Source organism: Pleuronectes platessa, chromosome 20, assembly GCF_947347685.1.
Source record: "Pleuronectes platessa chromosome 20, fPlePla1.1, whole genome shotgun sequence".
NCBI lineage: Eukaryota > Metazoa > Chordata > Actinopteri > Pleuronectiformes > Pleuronectidae > Pleuronectes > Pleuronectes platessa.
In genome coordinates this window covers 5,034,763-5,054,171 of record NC_070645.1, presented here as the reverse complement: position 1 = coordinate 5,054,171, position 19,409 = coordinate 5,034,763, and the positions used below count along the sequence as shown (strand labels likewise).

General features: G+C 43.2%; 1 protein-coding gene across 3 annotated transcripts in view; it reads right to left on the bottom strand.

Moving 5' to 3' along the window:
- Nucleotides 1–9,973: 9,973 nt before the first annotated feature.
- znf438 (zinc finger protein 438) overlaps nucleotides 9,974–19,409 on the bottom strand; it is a 44,456-nt gene continuing 35,020 nt past the window's right edge. For all 3 annotated transcript variants that reach the window (XM_053412988.1, XM_053412987.1, XM_053412989.1), the window contains 2 exons: nucleotides 13,063–14,853; nucleotides 9,974–12,906 (listed from right to left, as the gene is read on the bottom strand). In XM_053412988.1, the coding sequence (XP_053268963.1) occupies nucleotides 12,318–12,906; nucleotides 13,063–14,825 (2,352 nt within the window). In that variant the 5' untranslated portion in view covers nucleotides 14,826–14,853 and the 3' untranslated portion in view covers nucleotides 9,974–12,317. The remainder of the gene's footprint in view (nucleotides 12,907–13,062; nucleotides 14,854–19,409) is intronic.

The following is a 19,409-nucleotide window of genomic DNA, read 5'->3' as shown; positions in this document are numbered from 1 at the left end:
GGCCGTTAAACAACTGCAATCATTTTTTGCCGCGGCTGAGCAAGTCGCTCAATCTCACTGATTTCCAAACACTGTGGTTACACGAAATACAAGGGGGAGATCAGTCGGGGTCACTGCCTCACGCTCTCTACCCCACCCGGATCCATCCAACTGTTTAGCACAGGCGCCAAATGCTTCGCAACCCCTGGAAATACCTTCTAACTGAGCTCTCGTTCTCTCTCACTCACCCTTTACCTTGGGTTGCGTAACCGCTCTTGTGTTGTATTATTGAAACGTTTGGCTCTGATTAGTGCAGCAGATGAAACGGCTAAATGCTAATGTGTGATTTCCCAGGGGGCCGCCCATAGCTTCGTGGGCTGCAGGTGTTTGCATGGGAGGAGGAGGGTGTTTAAAGTGCATCAATGCCAATTACGCCCTGCATTGTTTGAATTTTCTATTGCTCACCGGGGCAGGTAAACTCCCCAGGTTTGCTTCGGAAGAAGATTCGCGGTGCATTCAGAGCTGGAACGGGACCCCTCCTCGCCTCTTACCCATGAGGTGTGCGAGCTGTTAAAATCATTCAGGCGTTAAATATGAGAAATGTTGGGAGCACCAGCACTTGGCTCAGCTGCAGTGAATAACATGGTATTGATTATCTTGATGGACACAAACCCTCCCACGTATCAGCCCTAGGTCACAGATCTATTGTTTTCTCCTCAGCAATATCTGTGATACCTGAGCATTTACTTCAACAGATGAGAATCACAGGTCTAAGGTTGTTCTGTTTTGCATTTATGGTGAAAGATGTTTCCGCAGCTCTGGCTCAGGAGGAGCGCTGAAGGCTTCCAGCCGCATGAAACCCTGTGAGCAATCTCGGCTGCCTTCAGGATCATGTGTTCAGGGTCCAAGGTGAGTTAGCCTCTTCCACTGTCCCGTTTCCCTCTGCTACTCCTCTTCTCAATCCCTCCATCTCCATCTTTCTTGGGCGGACTGTTCTCTTTTTTTCTGCTGTGCTGAGCAGGCAGGCAGTGCTGCCGAGCCTCCCGGCTTCCCTTCACCTTCATTTAATTTTTTTCTACAGTACATCACCTCAGATTTATCACCTCACGCCGTTTTCTCCCAAAAGCGTCGGGAAAAGGAGGGGAATTATTCCTGGGTCCTGACAGGGGGGGGGGCCCTCGGGGTGGTGGGGTGTTGCGATGAAAGGAGGGATAGGAGGAAGGAAGGAGAGTAGATGCTTGAGACAGAGGCCTGAAAAATGTGACTCATGTAAATGCTGCCGAGGAGAAAAAGGAGGGGGGTAGAGTATAATTGATTCTGACGACCCGAGTTGGATGGCAGTCTTCCCCAGGGGGGGAGACAGTGAGCGGATCCCAGCCAGAGTCACCGGTGTGGGGGGAAGGAACAGGGGGACGAGACAGAGGTGGAGGTGTGGAGAATATATCTCTCTCTCACACACACACACGCACAGTTGTGTCTCCGTGAGGACATTACATTGACTGACATTATCTGAACCATAGTTACTACTTGCCGAACCATAACCCTAATCTTACGCTCCAGATCAGTGTGGACACCGGGCGTATCTATAGCTGAGTTGATGTCTAAACCTGGACCTAACTTTAACTAAACGTCTTCACCTTAAAATGTACGTTATGGGGACTTGCATTTTGTCCCCATTGGAAAGACAAATCCTCATATTATAAATGTGTAAACAGATTTAAATCCCCACTGTATAAATAATCCCTGGAGCGCACACACACACACATGCACAAACGCACGCACACATACAAACACACCTCATCCTCCATGTCATTCAACACCTCTTCCCAGCATGCTTTGGGCAAAGCACAGTGAGTCCACAGCAGCCCTTCTTTAGCTATTCAACCTGTAGTTAACTGTATGATACATTACATATGCATGAGCTAATTAAGCTATCAAATCAGTTTTCCAGAGCTTTCTCTTTGTCTTAATTGAAGGTGGGAGAGAGGAGCAAGATGGATTAAGACGGGCCTCAGCTTCTCACACAGTTCAGTGCAGACGTAGTCCCCTCCTCTTATTAGTCCACGCCCACGGCTCCTTGGAGCCAGACAAAATAAATAAATTACCGATTCAGATGGAGGCTTTCTTGCTAACCTTGTTAGCTTTTGCGCCACAGCAAACAGAGCCCCCCCCTTGTTTGTGTGTTACCGTGTCTGGAATGATTGTATTCATGATTGCTGTATCTGTGTGTATTATATGAGGGGTCCGTGTGTTCTCCGGGAGGCCTGATTCATTAACCGTATATGTAAGACGGCTCAGTAAATGTAGGTTACCGCTCAGGCAGACGTAATTCCCCAAAGGCCAAGGACGGCATTAGCATCCCGTTATCTCGTCACATTCCCTGGAGCTAACATGACTCTAGAAAGACGCTCTCTATCTTGTTTGAATTCTGCAGGACACCCATAAACACTCACACTCCACCACACACACACACACACACAGGTAGCAGAAATAGAAGCTGATGTGAGAGTAAAGGAATGAGGACAGGACAGTGGTAAAATAGGTCCAACCTGACAGAATAAAGATTTTAATTCTGTGCTTTTTAACTGCTCCTGGAAGTCCTGTGCAGATGTTTCGAGCTGCACTTGATTTTATTTACTCATCGGTCAAGGAGAAACAGGGGATCAGACAGAATCAGACCTGTATGCAAAGCCTTTACACTGAGCGTATCGAGGCTCTGACTTATACGAGAGGAGAGGAGAGGATCAGAACAGATGGCAGGAGTCCCCCTGGGCGAACGACGCATACCCCACTGAACACTGGGAGCTCTTGACCATCTGGACCAAAAGCAATGAGCAGCCTCCCCTCAGCGGATTCCCCTCTGAAAAGACATAGAAAAGGAGACGCAATCGAAGCAAAGTCACCCACATGCTTTGCTTCAATCTGAGGTGTCCCACATACACACCGCAGGGTCTGCTGATCAGATCTGTTGCTCATGCTCTGCACTGAAGTAAACGCTGGTTTGGAGGCTGGAAAACAGAATGCATTCGTCGAGACCTTCCACCCATCAGCTGAGTCTGACATTTCAAATAGGGTTTTCAGACATGAACTTTGGAGAATGGCCGCAGTGGTGGGGTCCGGACATTCTGTGAAAGTTAGCCTTTCACATTTGATGAAAGCAGCAGGAGATTCCCCGAGTCAGGTGCATTCACAACAACACAGATATCTCTGCGTTCAGGTGAGGGGGGGAGCAGCAGGCAGGAGGGAATATATCAAATACACCGTGGACATCACATGTTTTTGTCGGCCCTTATCACCAACAGCCCTCAGCCCTTGACAACTCTGTTTTATTTGTATGGCACATCATTTTCACTCAGAGATATTTGTATTCAATTTTTTTTTCATTAGTTTTACATCCGTTGTATTTTAGAAACACTCGCGGTGAATCCTTCAGAGGCTCTCCTGCTGTTTTCTCACGTGGACTCATTAGTACATCATTTCTTTACTGGGGGCCTGTCAGTAAAAAATCTGGAACCTCCAATTTGGAAATTTGCGTTCTCACATACAGCCCCTCTGGATAATTTCCCTAGTTTATCGGGAGTTCAGTGCGTGTCTGAAAGCAGCTGTACAGAATAGTTCCCCTTTCAAAGATGCAGGAAGGGTTGAGATCTCCTGTATACTCTCTGAGCCAACCATCGTTCCATACACGCATTTGTTGGAATGTGAGAAGTCGGAGTGGTTGGTTACACTTGCTGCTCTGGAAAAAATAATGTCTCCCCCTACAAATCAAAAGCATATTCTTGATTTGGCTCGATCAGCCGCGAAGTCTTCCTCTCAATGCTGAAGAGCATGTGACTGTTGGAATCAGACTGGAAACGGAACAGAGGAGAGGTCTATGTGAGGGATGTGAACCAGTTGCTGAGCTCTCAACAAACAATCTGATCTTCATCTGAGGGGTGTAGACGTAAGAGTTATTTCACCATCCATCCATTCATATTATCCAGGTTGAGTTTAATTCCTACGACTGTCAAGGAAACATCAGGATACATCTGTTTCATCTATACTGTCCATTGTCTGAGGATCATCACGTGTTTGCTTTTGTGTCCACATGTTCATGATGGATATTGGCAGGAACATGCACAGCCGGACAAATGTTGGTTTTTTTGTTATTCAGATATAATTATCACATCTTCCCATATGAACCCACCTCCTACATGAAAGGCAATTCAACCAATCAGCTTGTGCAATGCACTGAGCTTTTTTAGAGCTATGCTAATCGACTCCTCTGCCAGCTTCTGTCACTCACATGATTTTTGAATAGATTCATAGAAATGTTCATGTGAGAAATGTAAACTTTATATCCAAGTCAGTTTGGGCACAAAATAAATGGTGTAAGCTTTAGACAGAAAATATTGCTTTTTATGTCATGTCATTGAGGATTCGGCCTCATCATTTCGTCATTTGGTGGATACACCTTTCAAAATCACAGTCAATGTGTCAGAATAGATTCTATATTTAAATGTGTAAGATGGAGAGAGATGTGGAGCTGGGGGCGACTGATGACCTCCACCCACTTCTCCTACTGCCATGTTGTTAGGTCAGGAGGAGGAGAGAGAGGAATAGACTGGGAGGTTATGGACTATTACTATCTATATTACTACTATTATTAAATGTTTCACCACACTAATATCTATGTATGGACATTCAAAATAATGTCACACTAATATCCTTTTCTATATTTATAAACATTTTTTATAGAAGTTCCACGTCCTTCAGCACTGGCTCTTTGTCCTCTTCATTAAACCGATAAAAGCTTTGGATTTGAAATGTTCAATCTGAATCACACCATGCGGGCCTCAGTGTTGCAGTAATGTACCTGCACCAGCTTATCCTCCTGAGGTGTCTCCTTTTTTCGTTCCATTTAGAGCCACAGACCGGCTCGGATCGATGCCTTTCTCCACCCGGCCATCATCAATTATTAACCTGATCAGCCCGTCTGCTCATTAGATGACTAATCTGGGAGGGTGAGGAGAGTCGGGGCGCTTTGAAATCTGAGACCGAGAGGCAGCAGGGAAGGGAGATCACATCTCCAGATCCAGAGAGAGATGGAAGGTGAGTTCATAGATGTGGGATTAGCGATTTGTACATCCAAGTCCTGACTTCTAGGAGGGTTTATAAATCCTTGATGAAACCGTAGAATCACTTTGATGAATGTGCTCACGTATCACTGACGTAGTGCATGTGCCAACAGAGGCGTCACAGATGTTATGGTATTAAGACAGACGGGCAATAGAGCACGCATCAACAGTGAGAAGTAAGAAGGGGGGGGCATGTTGCTCTCTCGTTACACCCTGGCTCAGTTGGTCTCAAGAACATCTTTGGTCAGTGTGGGTCACGTTTTTACTGTCTTATAAATCTCACTCTGCTTTCTCCTAGTGACGCCAGTTCTGTTATTTCAAGTCTCCCTGCGTGTTGTTTTGTCGTCTAGCTTTTCACCCTACTCTTTTTGTCTCTTCGGGTAAGGTTGGGGAGACTTCGTTCCGGAGTTTACCCAGATTTTGCCTTTCACACAATGCAGCAGGCGGTTCTCTGACACATGATTTACCTGACAAGACAAAGACACCGGCGTCAGCTCTTATCACCACAAACTCTCTTGACATCATTTTCGGGGTCTTCCAGTTTTTTTCATCTTTGCATCTGTCGCACGTTAGAAGCTGACAGAGAACCTGAGTTTCTACGGAATCTATTCTAGAAGGCAAGGCGGACATAGCCTGCAGATAATCCGTAGCCTCACATTTGGGTTCACACATGCACCTCCTCCAGGGAAAAGACGGATGATCTGCGGAGTTCAGTGCAACTTCTGTCTGCTCGGCAGGGTTAAATGAAAGAGAAACATGTAGAGAATGTCTGCACAATGGGGTCCGGACTTTCTCTGGCACTTCCCTTTCACATATGAGCAACGCAGCAGGAGATTCTTTGTTGAGATGAGAAAAGAAAAATATCTGAAGCGCTCAGGCAAGGGCTGGCATACAGAAAGGAGGACATAACGTATAAATAACTACTGCGGAGATCATGTGTTTTTGTTAAGAGCACAACCAGCGTCGGCCCATATTACTAAAAATTCTTAAATCTCGTTGTCGTTCAAGGTTGACTGAGGAAGATGTTAACTACACTGCAAGTAAGTACACCTCTCCTGGTATCAGTCCCCCAACATGTCCAGAATGTCTCTTTGAGTAGGAAAAGGACATTCTTTTCCTACTCAAAGCTTTAAGACGAGCGCCGCTGCCAAAGGAGCCACCAAAGCAAGTCATGTTTTAAAAAGTTTAAACATGACTTGTTTAAACAGCCTGTTAAATTAAATTAACAGGCTGGTAAATAGCTATTCAGTCAATGAGTCTCTCATCTTTCTCGTTCAGTATAAATACTTCCAGGACCATGCCAGTGTGGAAGGAGATGCAACTCAAAGATCGAAAGAAAGAGCAAGAACGGGAGAAAGAAAGAGAGCAGCCCCCAGTTCTCCTTCTTTCCCACTGATCATGTACAAGCAGGGGGGTGGCTTTGATCTCCCCTGTCCCCCTGAGAGCCACGGTGAGGTGGGAGTGCAGCGTGACGGTTGTGCTACACGTTAGCTCTGATTAAAGGGAAATATGCATCACTGTATAGGGCTTTCCTTTTTATCTCTGGCTTCGATGTGGTACGATGGTGACGCTAGATTGGTCCTGATATGTACTGATGTCGCAGCTCGCTCTGTGTTCTGCCGGAGCTGAAAGCCACCTGAAGTTGAGTCACTCTCATTTAAAACCCCTGTAAAGTCGTTTGGAGAAGTTGAGGAGTTGACGCAAATCTAGCTAATCTTGTTTTGTGTCGGGGAGATGGGCCTGTTGCTTGTTTAACTAACAGCGGAAATCACTCGAGATGTGTCCTTTGACCTTTGATGCAGGGTCATGTGCCTCCAAATCTATTAGAGCTGTGGACCTGCATTCCACACTGGGGTGACAATGACTGCCAGAGCTGGGCCTTCAAACCTAGTCAGAGAGACTTTGGTTCTGATGGCATAGAAACTGTTATTATATGTCTCTCTGTTGTCTGAGAATTTTACAGAGGAGATAAAAGAACACATTCATATCTGCCTTAATAACGACTCAAGTAAAAATATAAGTACTGATTCAACCTTTTTCCTAGAGCAAAAGTATAAATGTACAGGCTCTGAAATGAACATGTAACGTATAAAAATAAAAACAGCACCCCTCTTAGGGACATCTTTACTGCCTGTATCTGTCAAAAGCAAACTGACTCAAGTGACTTCAAATTAATCAAATTCAAATTAATTAAAAAAACATTCTACTCAATAATTCTACAAATGTCTCTCTATCTGTCTTTCTCTCTGTAAGTGGAACTGCAACACTTTATATTGAGCTGATTTACAGAGCTTTTATTTTGAAAAGTTGTGAAATTGGGTCTAAAGATTGAGTCAATTGCAGACCTCTGAAATAGACTAGTATGAAAATAATAACAACAGTTAATTAATCATTCAAACGTCTATATATATGTCCCAAGTGAACAGTTTCATTTTAGGAAAAACTTAGACTATGAAATCTTCACTGCAGATAAACCATCTAACCTCGTTTGGACCAAAGTCTGTTTATAAAATGCTCTGCACACAACTCCCTCACATGTGGCTCTCTCTGAGGCTCCTACACTGTTTCCCCAGTTAAAAAGGGATCTTGGTAGTTTTTCATTACTCTTGCTGAGGGTTAAGGGCAGAGGATGTCACAACTTGTTAAGCCCTATGAGACAAATTGTGATTTGTATATGGGCTACACAAATAAAATAAAAAACAATGTTGTGTATGATATGCACTGATACACAACAAGGAATTGTCTTATCTGTGTTAGAGAAAAGGGCTCACTAATGCTAAATATAAAGAAACCAGATAATTCCCCTTAAATCCATTAAATGAGAAAGAAATGAGCCTTGTTTGAAAATGTGAGGAGTAGAAAGTACCGATATTTGTTTAAAATGTAGCATGTAAAAGTAAAAAGTCTAATAGGTAAAGTACAGATACCTAAAGAAGGTTTTTAAGTACAGAAACAAGAGAATTTGTTATTTCTGTGATCTGGAATTTGAAGAGAGTGGATTCTAACTGCATATTCCGTTGAAGAAAAGAAAATGAGCTGGCAGAGATGAAAAAAGAGCAGATCATTATTAATACCATCTCCATTTATTAAACATGAAGCCATCAGTAGGGTTACAGCTATTGTTTTAAAGCTCCTCTCAGAGATATGGCCACCTAACCTCTCTACGAACCTCAGCAGACTCCAAGAAATTGTCTTCAACCCATGTGTTTTACAACCCTGCTGCATTTTTAAGCAGTGTTTTGCATTGTGGCTCCGGTGTGGTCTATCTAATGAAAAAGGAATCTGCATTAAAAACCAAAAGCAAACATTTATGCGTCCGTATCTGTGGGGATGAGGATGTTATGATGCTTTAGTGGACAGATGGAAGGTCTGTCGGGAGGGGAGGAGCACAGAGGTGAGGCATATGTAGGCTCTTAAAAGCCCTGTGGCTAACCCACTTTGCTCTGACCCTTACACTGCACACATTATGCACCTTTCCACAGAGAAATATCAATAGATCCTATTCTCTTCATCTCCTCTGATCGGTACAGTGATCTGGGGTGACAGTTGTTAGCATCTATGGTGCTCACCTCTGGAACAGCCTGCTAGAGGAGCTACCTTCATAGACTAACATTTTCCTAATTCTTTTTATAAGTCTACCTGCTTTAATTTACTGTTCTTAATCTTACTCTTCATTTTAGTTTAATTTATTGAAGTATTTTAATGCTCATTGTATTGCTGTATTGTTGCCTTTTAATTGCTATTAAGATAAAGATTTGTTTTGATTATATCTCCTTAACTGCCTCACCCCTTCACTCAATCTGTGACTTTTGCTCCAGTAGATGAGGTGTTCATGCCTGCAGGGTATTTTGTGTGTATATGCGAGGGGTTTCATTATATATTTCAGCTTTTACTACAGCTGTAAATACTTAATTGCTAAGGAGAAAATGGCAGTTTTGATTTATTCGATTTATGATCCAATCTTTGTATTGAGGTTACTTTTTATTTTTTTTATTTGTCCAGTACTTAGGTTTATGACCAGAAACCTGCATAAGTAATGACATTCCCGTCAGCTGCAGCTTTGCTTTGTATTCAGTGCAAACAGAGTGGTGCAGGGATGACGTTTTGTAGGGCAATCCAGTAGTTTGCATTACTCTGGTTCCCTCGACAAAACACCAGTGGGTTTTTCTCTATTTGCTTTTGGAACATTGCAGATTAAACTATGAGACCAGTATTTGTTCAGGAAGACAATCTACAGTAAATAACATCACTTTTGTGATTTCTGAACCATAAATATAATCAGCAGAAGGGAAAACATTTTTTAAGTTATAAACGAGCTATACCACTCACAACTTCAACTAAGCTTCACAATAAGCTTCCAACATCTAATTAGCTTTCCTGATGGATACTACTTCTGCAAGATAGACAGTTGGCTATAGTTTGAGGGACAGTGACTAAACACATCAAGGGTATAAATGCAGACTATGGTAAAGGATCCATTTTCATTTTCACTGTAATGAATGCCATAAAACTCATACTCAACTCACGAGTGGGATTTTTTTGTCGCAGAGTCGAATGTTCAACTTGTCTTAACCACAGACCTTATTTCAGGCGTCTAATAAAAGCACACTTTATATAGCCTGGCACTCGTAGAGCGTCTACCACATTCTGACTTGTCTGCTTCTGTACCGAGGGAATTTCCCTGCTGTGGGATCAATAAAGTATTATCTTATCTTATAAGTTCAAAAGGCAAAACAATTCACTTAAATTCATCAAGCACACCAAACAGCACACACTCAGAGATATCAATCCTCTAAATATTTGACATCTGACATTAAAACTCTGGTAAGTGTTCTTGAATCAGAGTAAAGAAGGTCTAATGAAACCATCACACTGTCTTCAACAAAGCATATCTTTATTCTGATAAACATCAGGTTCTTCAGGAACACAAACACTCACAAACACAAACACTTTCAGTCTTTTTCTTTTTTTGACACAGTCAACAATTGAGCCAAAAACATTTATCACCTAAACGTAGGATTTTTTTTTTTCTCACTTTCGGACTTGTGCTGACAGTCATGTAAGTCTCTCAACTAACTGAGGAAAGAAGAGTCTGAACCTTAATTCTGTCACTTCCTGGTTTGGGTTGAGGTCATGAAAACAAAGGACAGGTCACTGATGAACACTCTACCATGGTATTCAATGAACAGTAGTACAGTAAACTGGAGTTTCCCCACTCAGTGCGACACGTACACATCAGTGCTTTGCCCTTCATTCACAGTCCCACGCTTTGTGTCAGACACATAAGGACAGCTCTGCATGGCTTTTGTTGCCTGGTTTGGCAATTATATATATTCCTCTCTTGCTTCCCTCCTCCACTGTGACAGAACAAAGCAGCTGATTCACTAGTTACTCTATGTAAATATATATATGGTTTTTTTCTCAATATATCTTTTTATTCTATCTATAGAATAAGTCTATATAGCATATACTTTTGGTAGGGTTTTTAAAACATTCAGGTACATTCACTTGACCCTGTGATATTTTTTTCTTTATACGAAAGATAAACACACACAAGCTACTTCCTACCTCCCAACTGAGAAACAAGACATTAAGCAACCCCGAATAAGAAGAAGCAAAGAAATCAAATGTCTCAGTGCCGGTTCTTTAAGGACCAACCACAAGCATAAATATACTAAAAGATCTGACTTTATCTATAATATAAAATAGCATATTTTTCTGGACTTGACAACGGTTTATATTAACTATAATAATTGAGCCTGGGTGCGCACAGTTCCACAGGTGCGTACATGAGCTGGCAACGACAGGTAGGCAATTTGATGGTTTCCTTTGCGTACTTACTAAATTAACAGTAATCCGTCAGTGGTTAACAAGCTTCACTTCTACAATCACTAGTGTGAATAGACCCTTGGCATATCATAGAATACACATATAGGCATTAATCAACAAATCAAACAGATAAAACTGGGCCTACAGAGGACCATACTGATGATAAGCCACAATACATATGAACTATTTTTTTCAGAAGGCCACAAGGATGTCTCTCGGGTGCTGGTTAGGAAAGTGTTCCTTCGTGGGCCAGAGTTGACAGAGGACCCTAATACTGCTCTTCGTCAGACTGTGAAACTTCAAGTCTTGACTCAAAATGTTGGTTTTCTGTTGCAGGAGGAATATTACACACAGGATTGTGCAGATACTGATTTGTTTTGCGCTGTAATAATCCAAGGCTAATAGATAACTTGTCGGTCAGAGTGACAGTAGACAGTGTGCCCTTATAATAAGATTTACGTGTCTCAGTATTTTAATGGATCAGTCAATCCAATTAAGATATACATGTATTGCCACACTTTTCTAGAGTGGTATTCAACCTTGCACATCAGTGTGATAGTTTCAGTTAGGGAGAAAGATGCCATCTCGTAGATTCCTGCCATATATTCCGACACAGTGGATTCTATTGGAATCTGGTTTGTGGAAATCACAGCATTTAAAACGACAAGAGAACAGCTTATTTCCTCCAAGAAAATAACTTGTTTAGGGGTCATGAATTGCATCTCTGGTTTAAATCTAACCAAGGACCTTAGCCGTAACTCTGTCTCCTTCATTTTCTTATCGCCTCTCTACTATCACCATCTTTAAAAAAAAACATAAAATGTCAAAAGAAATATTATTTTGGAACTTGTAGGAACTATGTAGTTTTTCATTCGTTTGGAGCCAGAAATCTCAGCAAAGATATGAGAAATACTGAGCACATGAAACCAAATCTAAAGCATGGCCTAAAACCTCAGGAAGTGTTTGGGTGAAATGAACATTGAACAGTTTTACTGTGTCAGCTAGGTTATAAATTACCCTTTTAGTAACCTTTAAATAAGCAGTAGAAAAAAATAATCATCTAATTTTGAACAGGATATTAAATACATATCTCCAAACAAAAACGGTGCAATCAAAAACAACATGAAAAAGAATATTGTTTATAAAATTGAATTCTCTGGCTTAAAGAGAACATCTCTTATGAAATGTAACACAAGATCAGTTTTCACCACAGGCCTGATTTTTTTTTTCTTCCTTTGGACTAAATCAGATGCCTCAGCTGGTGAAAGATGAATCTGGTGCTGAAAATCATAAGAGAGACTCTCTATCCCTGTGCTGTTGATTGTTAGGACCGAGTGTGTGTGAGGAGGAGCCATGGTGGAGGGCTCCATGCCCATCCCAGGGCTCGGCTGGCTAGTGTGGGCTTGGAGCAGGAGTGTTCAAATCCCCATCCGCCTCACATTCTCCCTGGCCAGAGTAGGAGCTCAGGGCACCCCAAAGCAGGCTAGGTTGCTCACAGTGGTGGCAACTCCTCCAGTGCTCCATCACCTCATCTTTACTGTCCAACACTTTGCTGCAAAGCACACAGTTGAAGGCTGCACCTGCTGCAAGGACACCAAGTCCTCCACCTCTGTCTGGTGATGAGATACCCCCACTATCATCGCCCTCTCTTTCACGGTGGTGGGACATGATGTGCCTCTTAAGTTTGGAGAAAGAGATAAACTCTTCGTCACAGCTGCCGCACTTAACCAGGTTGCGTTTCTCGTTGAGCTGCCGCCAGTAGTGGGCAGCATGCTTTACCAGTTCATTCTCAGCCTCACGGCAACCCCGCACAGATTGGCCATCATTGAGTCGGACCTTGACCTCTTCTCTGTGCACATAAAGCAAGTGCATCTTCATGTCAGCAAAGGTAGGAGTGATCGCCTGACAGCGACCACATTTGATCTGCAACTCAACAGGATCTTCACGGTCCTGCCCATCAGATCGAACTGGGGAGTGAGCCCTGGTGAGAAAAAGAAGTGGCTAATGGTAATTTCTGATCACTTTGTTATCACTGTTAAATGTTGCCATGCTGGGCAAGCCATCAGTTTGTCTACCTGTTTAATCTACGGAACGTTAGAAAAAAAACTTGGTAGAATGCAACAGATAATAATCTTACCCCTCAACAGACACGTCATCTTCATGGTGGCTGATGGATGGCTCCACAGTCAGTACCACCTTGTGGACCTCTTTGAGATGACTGAAGTACACCCCCACATATCCAAAGGCCTTCTCGCAGAATTCACAACTCAGAGACCGACGAGGACGCACCTCAGTGTGATGAAGCTTCATATGAGTACTCAAGCTGCCAGAGTGAGCGTAGGCTTTGCGACATACTGGACAGACATAGGGTCGACTGTTGGTGTGACTGTTGATGTGGCTCTGGAGGTGGTGCTTGAACTGGAAACAGCGGCTGCAAGTAGGACAACGGTGGAGTGGTCGGCTGCCTATGAACACTCTAGCATGGGAAGCAGCTCTTAGATGGAGGGCTACTGGGGCTGGTTGGGGAGGATAGTCAAGGGCCTTGGTTGTGGTAGTGGTGGGAAACTGGTGACCAAGTATTAGCTCCTGTTCCTGGCCATCTGAGGCAATTGCAGGCAAACTAACAAGCTGGGGAACTGTTTCCATAACCAACAGTGGCTTGGGTCGGATGCTCCGGTACTTCTTTGAAATATCGACCTCTTTTTGTTTGGAGCCTTGAACACCTGCTGGAGGTTTCTCTGGGACCCTTCTACGGAAGAACGACAAGGACCTTTTCTTTCGGGCCTCAAATGCCAAGATGTCTTCAATTGTCTTTCTCTTCCTCCCTCGCTTCTTGCCAGGTGGTTTCTGGAGGATCCCCAACACAGGGATGAAAGAGTTTTTTGCCTGGGTCTGTAGAGCACAGTCTGACCCTTGGTTGTGACTCAAGGCTTCAGCTGGCTCTAGGGTCTTGGGTGTAGGATCTATGGGGCTGGTGTGCCCTGTCTGTAAAGAGAAACCCTTCTTTTCAGGGGACAAATTGCTGAGCTTGGCAGCTGGGATGAGGGCACCTTTCATTTTAGCGTATGGCAGAATAGGAAGTTTACCCTTAGGTGGAGACGGGATAATCTGGACTGCTTTGCTGAAGATGGCTGGAGACAGAACAGTGATGCTGCTCTGGGGCTGGGGTGCAGTGGGTTTAGATTGGCACAGCCTCAATGTGGTCTTACTTTCCTCTAAGGATTTGCCCAGGGAGCTTTTGACAGCAATAGGAGGATACTGAAGGTTCTGAATAAGACCAGTTGTCGCAGGTCGTTCAGGACCATCTGGTGCTCGCTCCAATTGAGAGCTGGGATACAGGACAGCATTATCTGGGAGCAGTGCTGTGACGGAGATATCAGAGGAGCTTGGGTCAATCAGAATGACCTGCTCTGAAGGTTCCTCTTTGGGCACTAGGGTTTCCTTTGTGTGCTTGGACTCCTGTTTTATATTCATAACTGATGATACCCCACCCACCGCCACCTTAGTCTGCAATGTAACAGTAGCCATGGCGGCCGTTTTCATTTTAGCAGCTGTCGGTGGTGATTTTATCTTATCTGTGGTCCCCTTGCTCCTCACTGGCTGGTACCTGGGAATGGGCAGTTTGAGGTTCTTTTGAACTGATTGGGTTTGTTGCTGTTGTTGCTGTGGTGTCTGAGAGGAGACAGAAGGGGGCAGTGCCACCAGGGAGAATGTGCCATCCTGACCTGCTATTTGCATCAGTGCATAGTTTTGGGTGGGTACAATTATGGACTTAGGGCTGGAGCCGGTGGTAGCTTCGGGGAGGGCAGAGGGAGGCTGGCAGGACAGGACCGCAGGGGAGGGGGAGGGCACCACGGCCGGAGCCTTAGGGGCAATGCTCCGGAACTGAAGGCTCTTCATCTGAAGGTCTGGTCTCACTTGCTACCAACTAAAACACAAAGACAAAAAACAGAAGTATAAGGAATAACACTGAGACTAGCTAACCCTTCAAGACATAGCTTACCCTTCAAGACATAAATAACCCTTCTACCTCAAAACCTAAAACTGTGTGTCCACTTGAACAGAAAGTCCAACAATGCAAAGGCGTGCATAATTGACCTCTTGGATCCATTTGATCAAAGAAACCTTATAGGACAAACAGAGATAGCAACATGACTTCCTGTTTTAATCTAAGCTACCAAGGTCATTACAAAAAATGTGACCTCACGGCGAAAGAAAGGTATTTTTCAGTGTCATTTATGTGCAACCTAAGCTGGAGAGAAGCAACCGCGCTGTCAAAAATACAGGCATCTGCACAAGTGTGACAAGCTGTCCTAATACCAATGTCTCTGGTCACATTGAGCAGAAGCTCCCTCTCCCCCAGGCTATGGGCAGACTGCCCCCTTTGATTTAGGCTCAGCATGCAGCCATGGTACATGCTGTGACTCTGTGGGGGGCTTCTTGTACCTCCCCTCACTTCCTGCAAGGATCAGCCAGTGGAGCATGAAAGCTGCCCAACGGCAGAATCTTTACCAGATGAAGAGGGGGTCCCTTATCATCTCCCCCTCCACTGACCAGCATTGCAGTCTGGCCGATGGGCAATGATGATGCCCCCCCAAAAAGCCCTGGATCATCCCTTGTTCACAAATAATACTTCATGGTTACCCAGAGGGGATAAGGCTTTCCACACTGAGTCTCACCATACTCCCTGTGTTGATACAAAATACGGCTGAACTCTACAGAGAAACTATAACCTCAGAGTGAGGTTTTAAGCAAGTCTTTATTACCTCAATCTACCGAGCAGTTTCCATCGATCAATCAAAAGCCACAGGTATGGCTTTAAAAACAAAGGCAAAATTCCCTTTAGTTATATCAATACCGTATCTTGATATCAAAAGGAGGGAGAGATTACACTGGAATGCTTTAAATGGTCTAATTGTAAACACATTCAGCGCTTTGAATTTCACATTATGACCAGAGTTTCAAAAGCATGGTTTGATACAGGCAGAGTTCCAACTCCCCTCTAATATTAATCAGCATAGAGTCAAACAATCTGGAGGTGTCACAAAAGGCAAATATTCAAAAACATAATTTTTCATTACAAAAAAACATGTATTCATTTTCAAAGCAGTCTGTGCAAGAAGCTTTATACACTGAAAAAGAATGAAAAGAAAAACTGCAAAGGGCATATTGTTTAACAGCTGGAAGTGTTTCTGTGGGGAGAGATTATTTATACTGTACCCCTACCACATTACGACTCCATAAAACTGGAGATATTCCTCCTCTGTGTGGATAGCTGATTCCAGTTTGACTGTGACTTTGGCTCGAAACATAGTGGAATAAAACTGTGGGATGTATGTTCCTATGGGCATTTTATATGGCTGTAGAAAGTGGGAGAATGGGGTAGAGCAACCCATGGAGATGAATTCTACCATTTGAAAGTAATAGTGTGACATTAAGGGGAACAGAAAGGTGTGTATCAACAGCTGGAGAAGCAGCTAGTAGGCCTGTAATCCATTTGTCACACATGATTCTGCAGACGTTACCTGACACCACTTCGCACCACACAAATACAAGTTTTAGCTTTACAATGTGTTTGTCTCATTCCACCAGGAGAGGTAGTAGTCGTACTGGCGGAGTACTGTTTGAAGTGTATTACTTAGACACATCTAACATTTAAGGAATTTCTATCCATTTGATATTGGTATTAAAACGACAAGGAATTCTTTGTCATTCAACAACAGCGGGAGACAAAAAAAGAAACGCATATAAAATACCAACGATCTCAACACTTTTTCTTATTAATAAGCACATTTATTAAGCAAAGTGATCCAATATTTAAACCTGTTCTCTGATGTCGCTATTTTGTCCCTGTGTTTAAAAACGTCTTTACCTCTGGTTACCCTACTCACCTCCGACATAAAGACTTTGTGTCTTTGGACCATGTATCAGTCAAACCGTTTTGTTGAGATATTTCGCTGGATAAATGAAAATTCTATCTAGTGGTGGCACTGGAGGAAAAGTCAGGGGATTGATAGCATTTTCAAGGGAATCCATTCATAAGTCTCTGATATATTTCAGAACAAAGCGGTGGACCAACCATGTGACTTGGGTAAGAAAAGATATGACAGAACAGTCCAGAATAGTCCTCGAACGCCTTTATGTGAAGCATGCAAACCTTTTCAGACATTATGACATAAAAAACTGTAGTACAGAAAATTATTTCATGGGATGGGGAAACAATTTGAAAGTTATTAACTGATCCTAGAACATCTGGTATTTTGGTACAACAGACCAGCACAGATCTCTAGAGGTACTTAAGCAACAGATTTAACACACTCACACTCTTTGAACTCAACTACAGGAAGTACACTGATACAACAGGTGAGTGTCAGTGATGTTGACATAACGTCAAGTACATCAACAGAATGCGGATATGACAATGTCTCCTCTTCCAGTGTAGGCCAGACAATATTAATATTTGAAAAAGCTCTATAGGCTACCCTTTTCTATTCTCCTTACAGCTTCAATTTACATTATTACCATTTGTGTGTCCACTTTTTTATACTTTGCTTTATGGGATGCTCTTCTAAGTGAATGCCCCCTTCTGCATAATAAGCATGCTAAGAACAACCTCTTTCCCAAGTAAAGCAACATGGGAGCAGGAAAAGAAAAGTGGGAGGACAAGGGAAAAGGATGAGTTGGGAAGGGTTTGTTTACTTGTTGATGTACCAGTGACGGGCAGCTTGCCCTGTCAGCATCATTCTCGTTTATCCTATGGCGATTCTTATTGTATTCAAGCAAAGGAAGAAACTTGATTGGAAAAATGTCAGGTATAGCTGGTACCTGGATTTCACCGGACGTAGCTGATTAAATTTCCTTTTTTAAACATATACGAAATGGTGGTTTGAAGAAAATAAAAATAATTCAACACAAGGTCCACTTATTTAATGTTTACTGAAAGCCACAGTAGATACTTTTTTCGAGAGACTTTTCCTGATAAAGACATATAATAGAATACTTTTATTGTCATTGCAGTGTGCAACGAAATTCAACAGCCATCCTTAAGGTACATAGTTATAAATAGAACAATTAAAAAAAACACCTCTGATCATCTCTTCTCACCTAATTGCTGAGTTTGGCAGGATTAACAGCTCTTAAGTGTTGACCCTGGTGGTTTGCCTTCACTAATATGCCTACATGGCTGAGAAGATGCGCTGCTGATTCATTGATATCAAAACGCTTTCTACTGAAAACCCATGTCTTACTTTTGATGTTAGAGGGATCTGACTGACCTTGTCTCAGTTCAGAGTTGGAATAACACAGTGGGCTAGGGGAGAAATGTAAGGGGAGGTCACAGATGCTACTCAATCTGCCGCTGGATTTGAAACGCCAGCCACTCTAATCTGAATGGGGTCAGAGGTCAGGACTGGGGTGATGCTAAAACCTGGTTTCTAGAGCGAATTGGAGAGGCTGAGGGAGAAAAAGTAGAAAAAAAGGTTGGGGGTGATCCACAGAGACAGATTATCAGGTAAAGCCAGAGGGGTGAGAGGTGAGGAACTGCTGTTTACGCTGGAAACGGGTCAGGGTTGAGCAGGAGGGCAGTGTGGCGACGGGCCAGGCATCCACCTGGAATGGAATGGTATGAAATGAACTGCACAAAGCTATGTACACACACACACACACACACACACACTCACTCACACACACAAAAACTTCAGCTTACGCCCCAAAACCAGGACCTGGGTCACATGAAGAGGTGGTCCAGCCAAGATCATAGGGCTGACCTGCCAAAACAACCTGCCTATTGTTCGCCAGTAATGCAGTGTTGTGAAGGGTGAATGCGTTGCTCTGTTAAATGTCAAAAGCACAGAGCGTGGTGTGTTTGGTAGCATCCCTGATGCATTTTCTGATTCCACTTTTTCTCGCTTTTTGCCAACTAACATTGGAAGTGCAGAGTCCAACATTTTGCTCCAACATTGTATTAAGTGTGTTGCTTGATAGAAGAAGAAGAAAAAAACACTACTAAAAATGTTTTCACTTGAAAATGTCAGCATCTGGACAGCATTTGTTTACAGTGGACAATAAGAAAAGAAAAGGTATATTATTTTCTGTTGTGATGATAAAGAAAATCTAGTGTAAAGTGTTTTGAAAAAAGCCGAGCAGAGTGGTGTGAGGTTTGGTTTCTCCCTTGTGGGACTCAAAGAAAGAGCCTAGAGATAGAGGGGGTCTGGAATGAAGTGTGTGTCTCTCTGTGTGTACATATATATGTGGGAGGGAGGGCTAAAAACCCAGCAGAGGCCAAGCTCCCCCAGGTTTTAGCCCAGATGAAAGGCCAGGATCTGGGCTAGATAAGAGGGCAATTCACAGGGGGTCGGGGCCAGCAGGCTGTGAGAAGCCATGTCCAGCGGCCATCTTTCACCTATCTCCTCCCTCTCTCCTTCTTTCTCTCAGACACACAAACACACATACACAGCATGTGGGATTAATGAATGTGACAGAGTG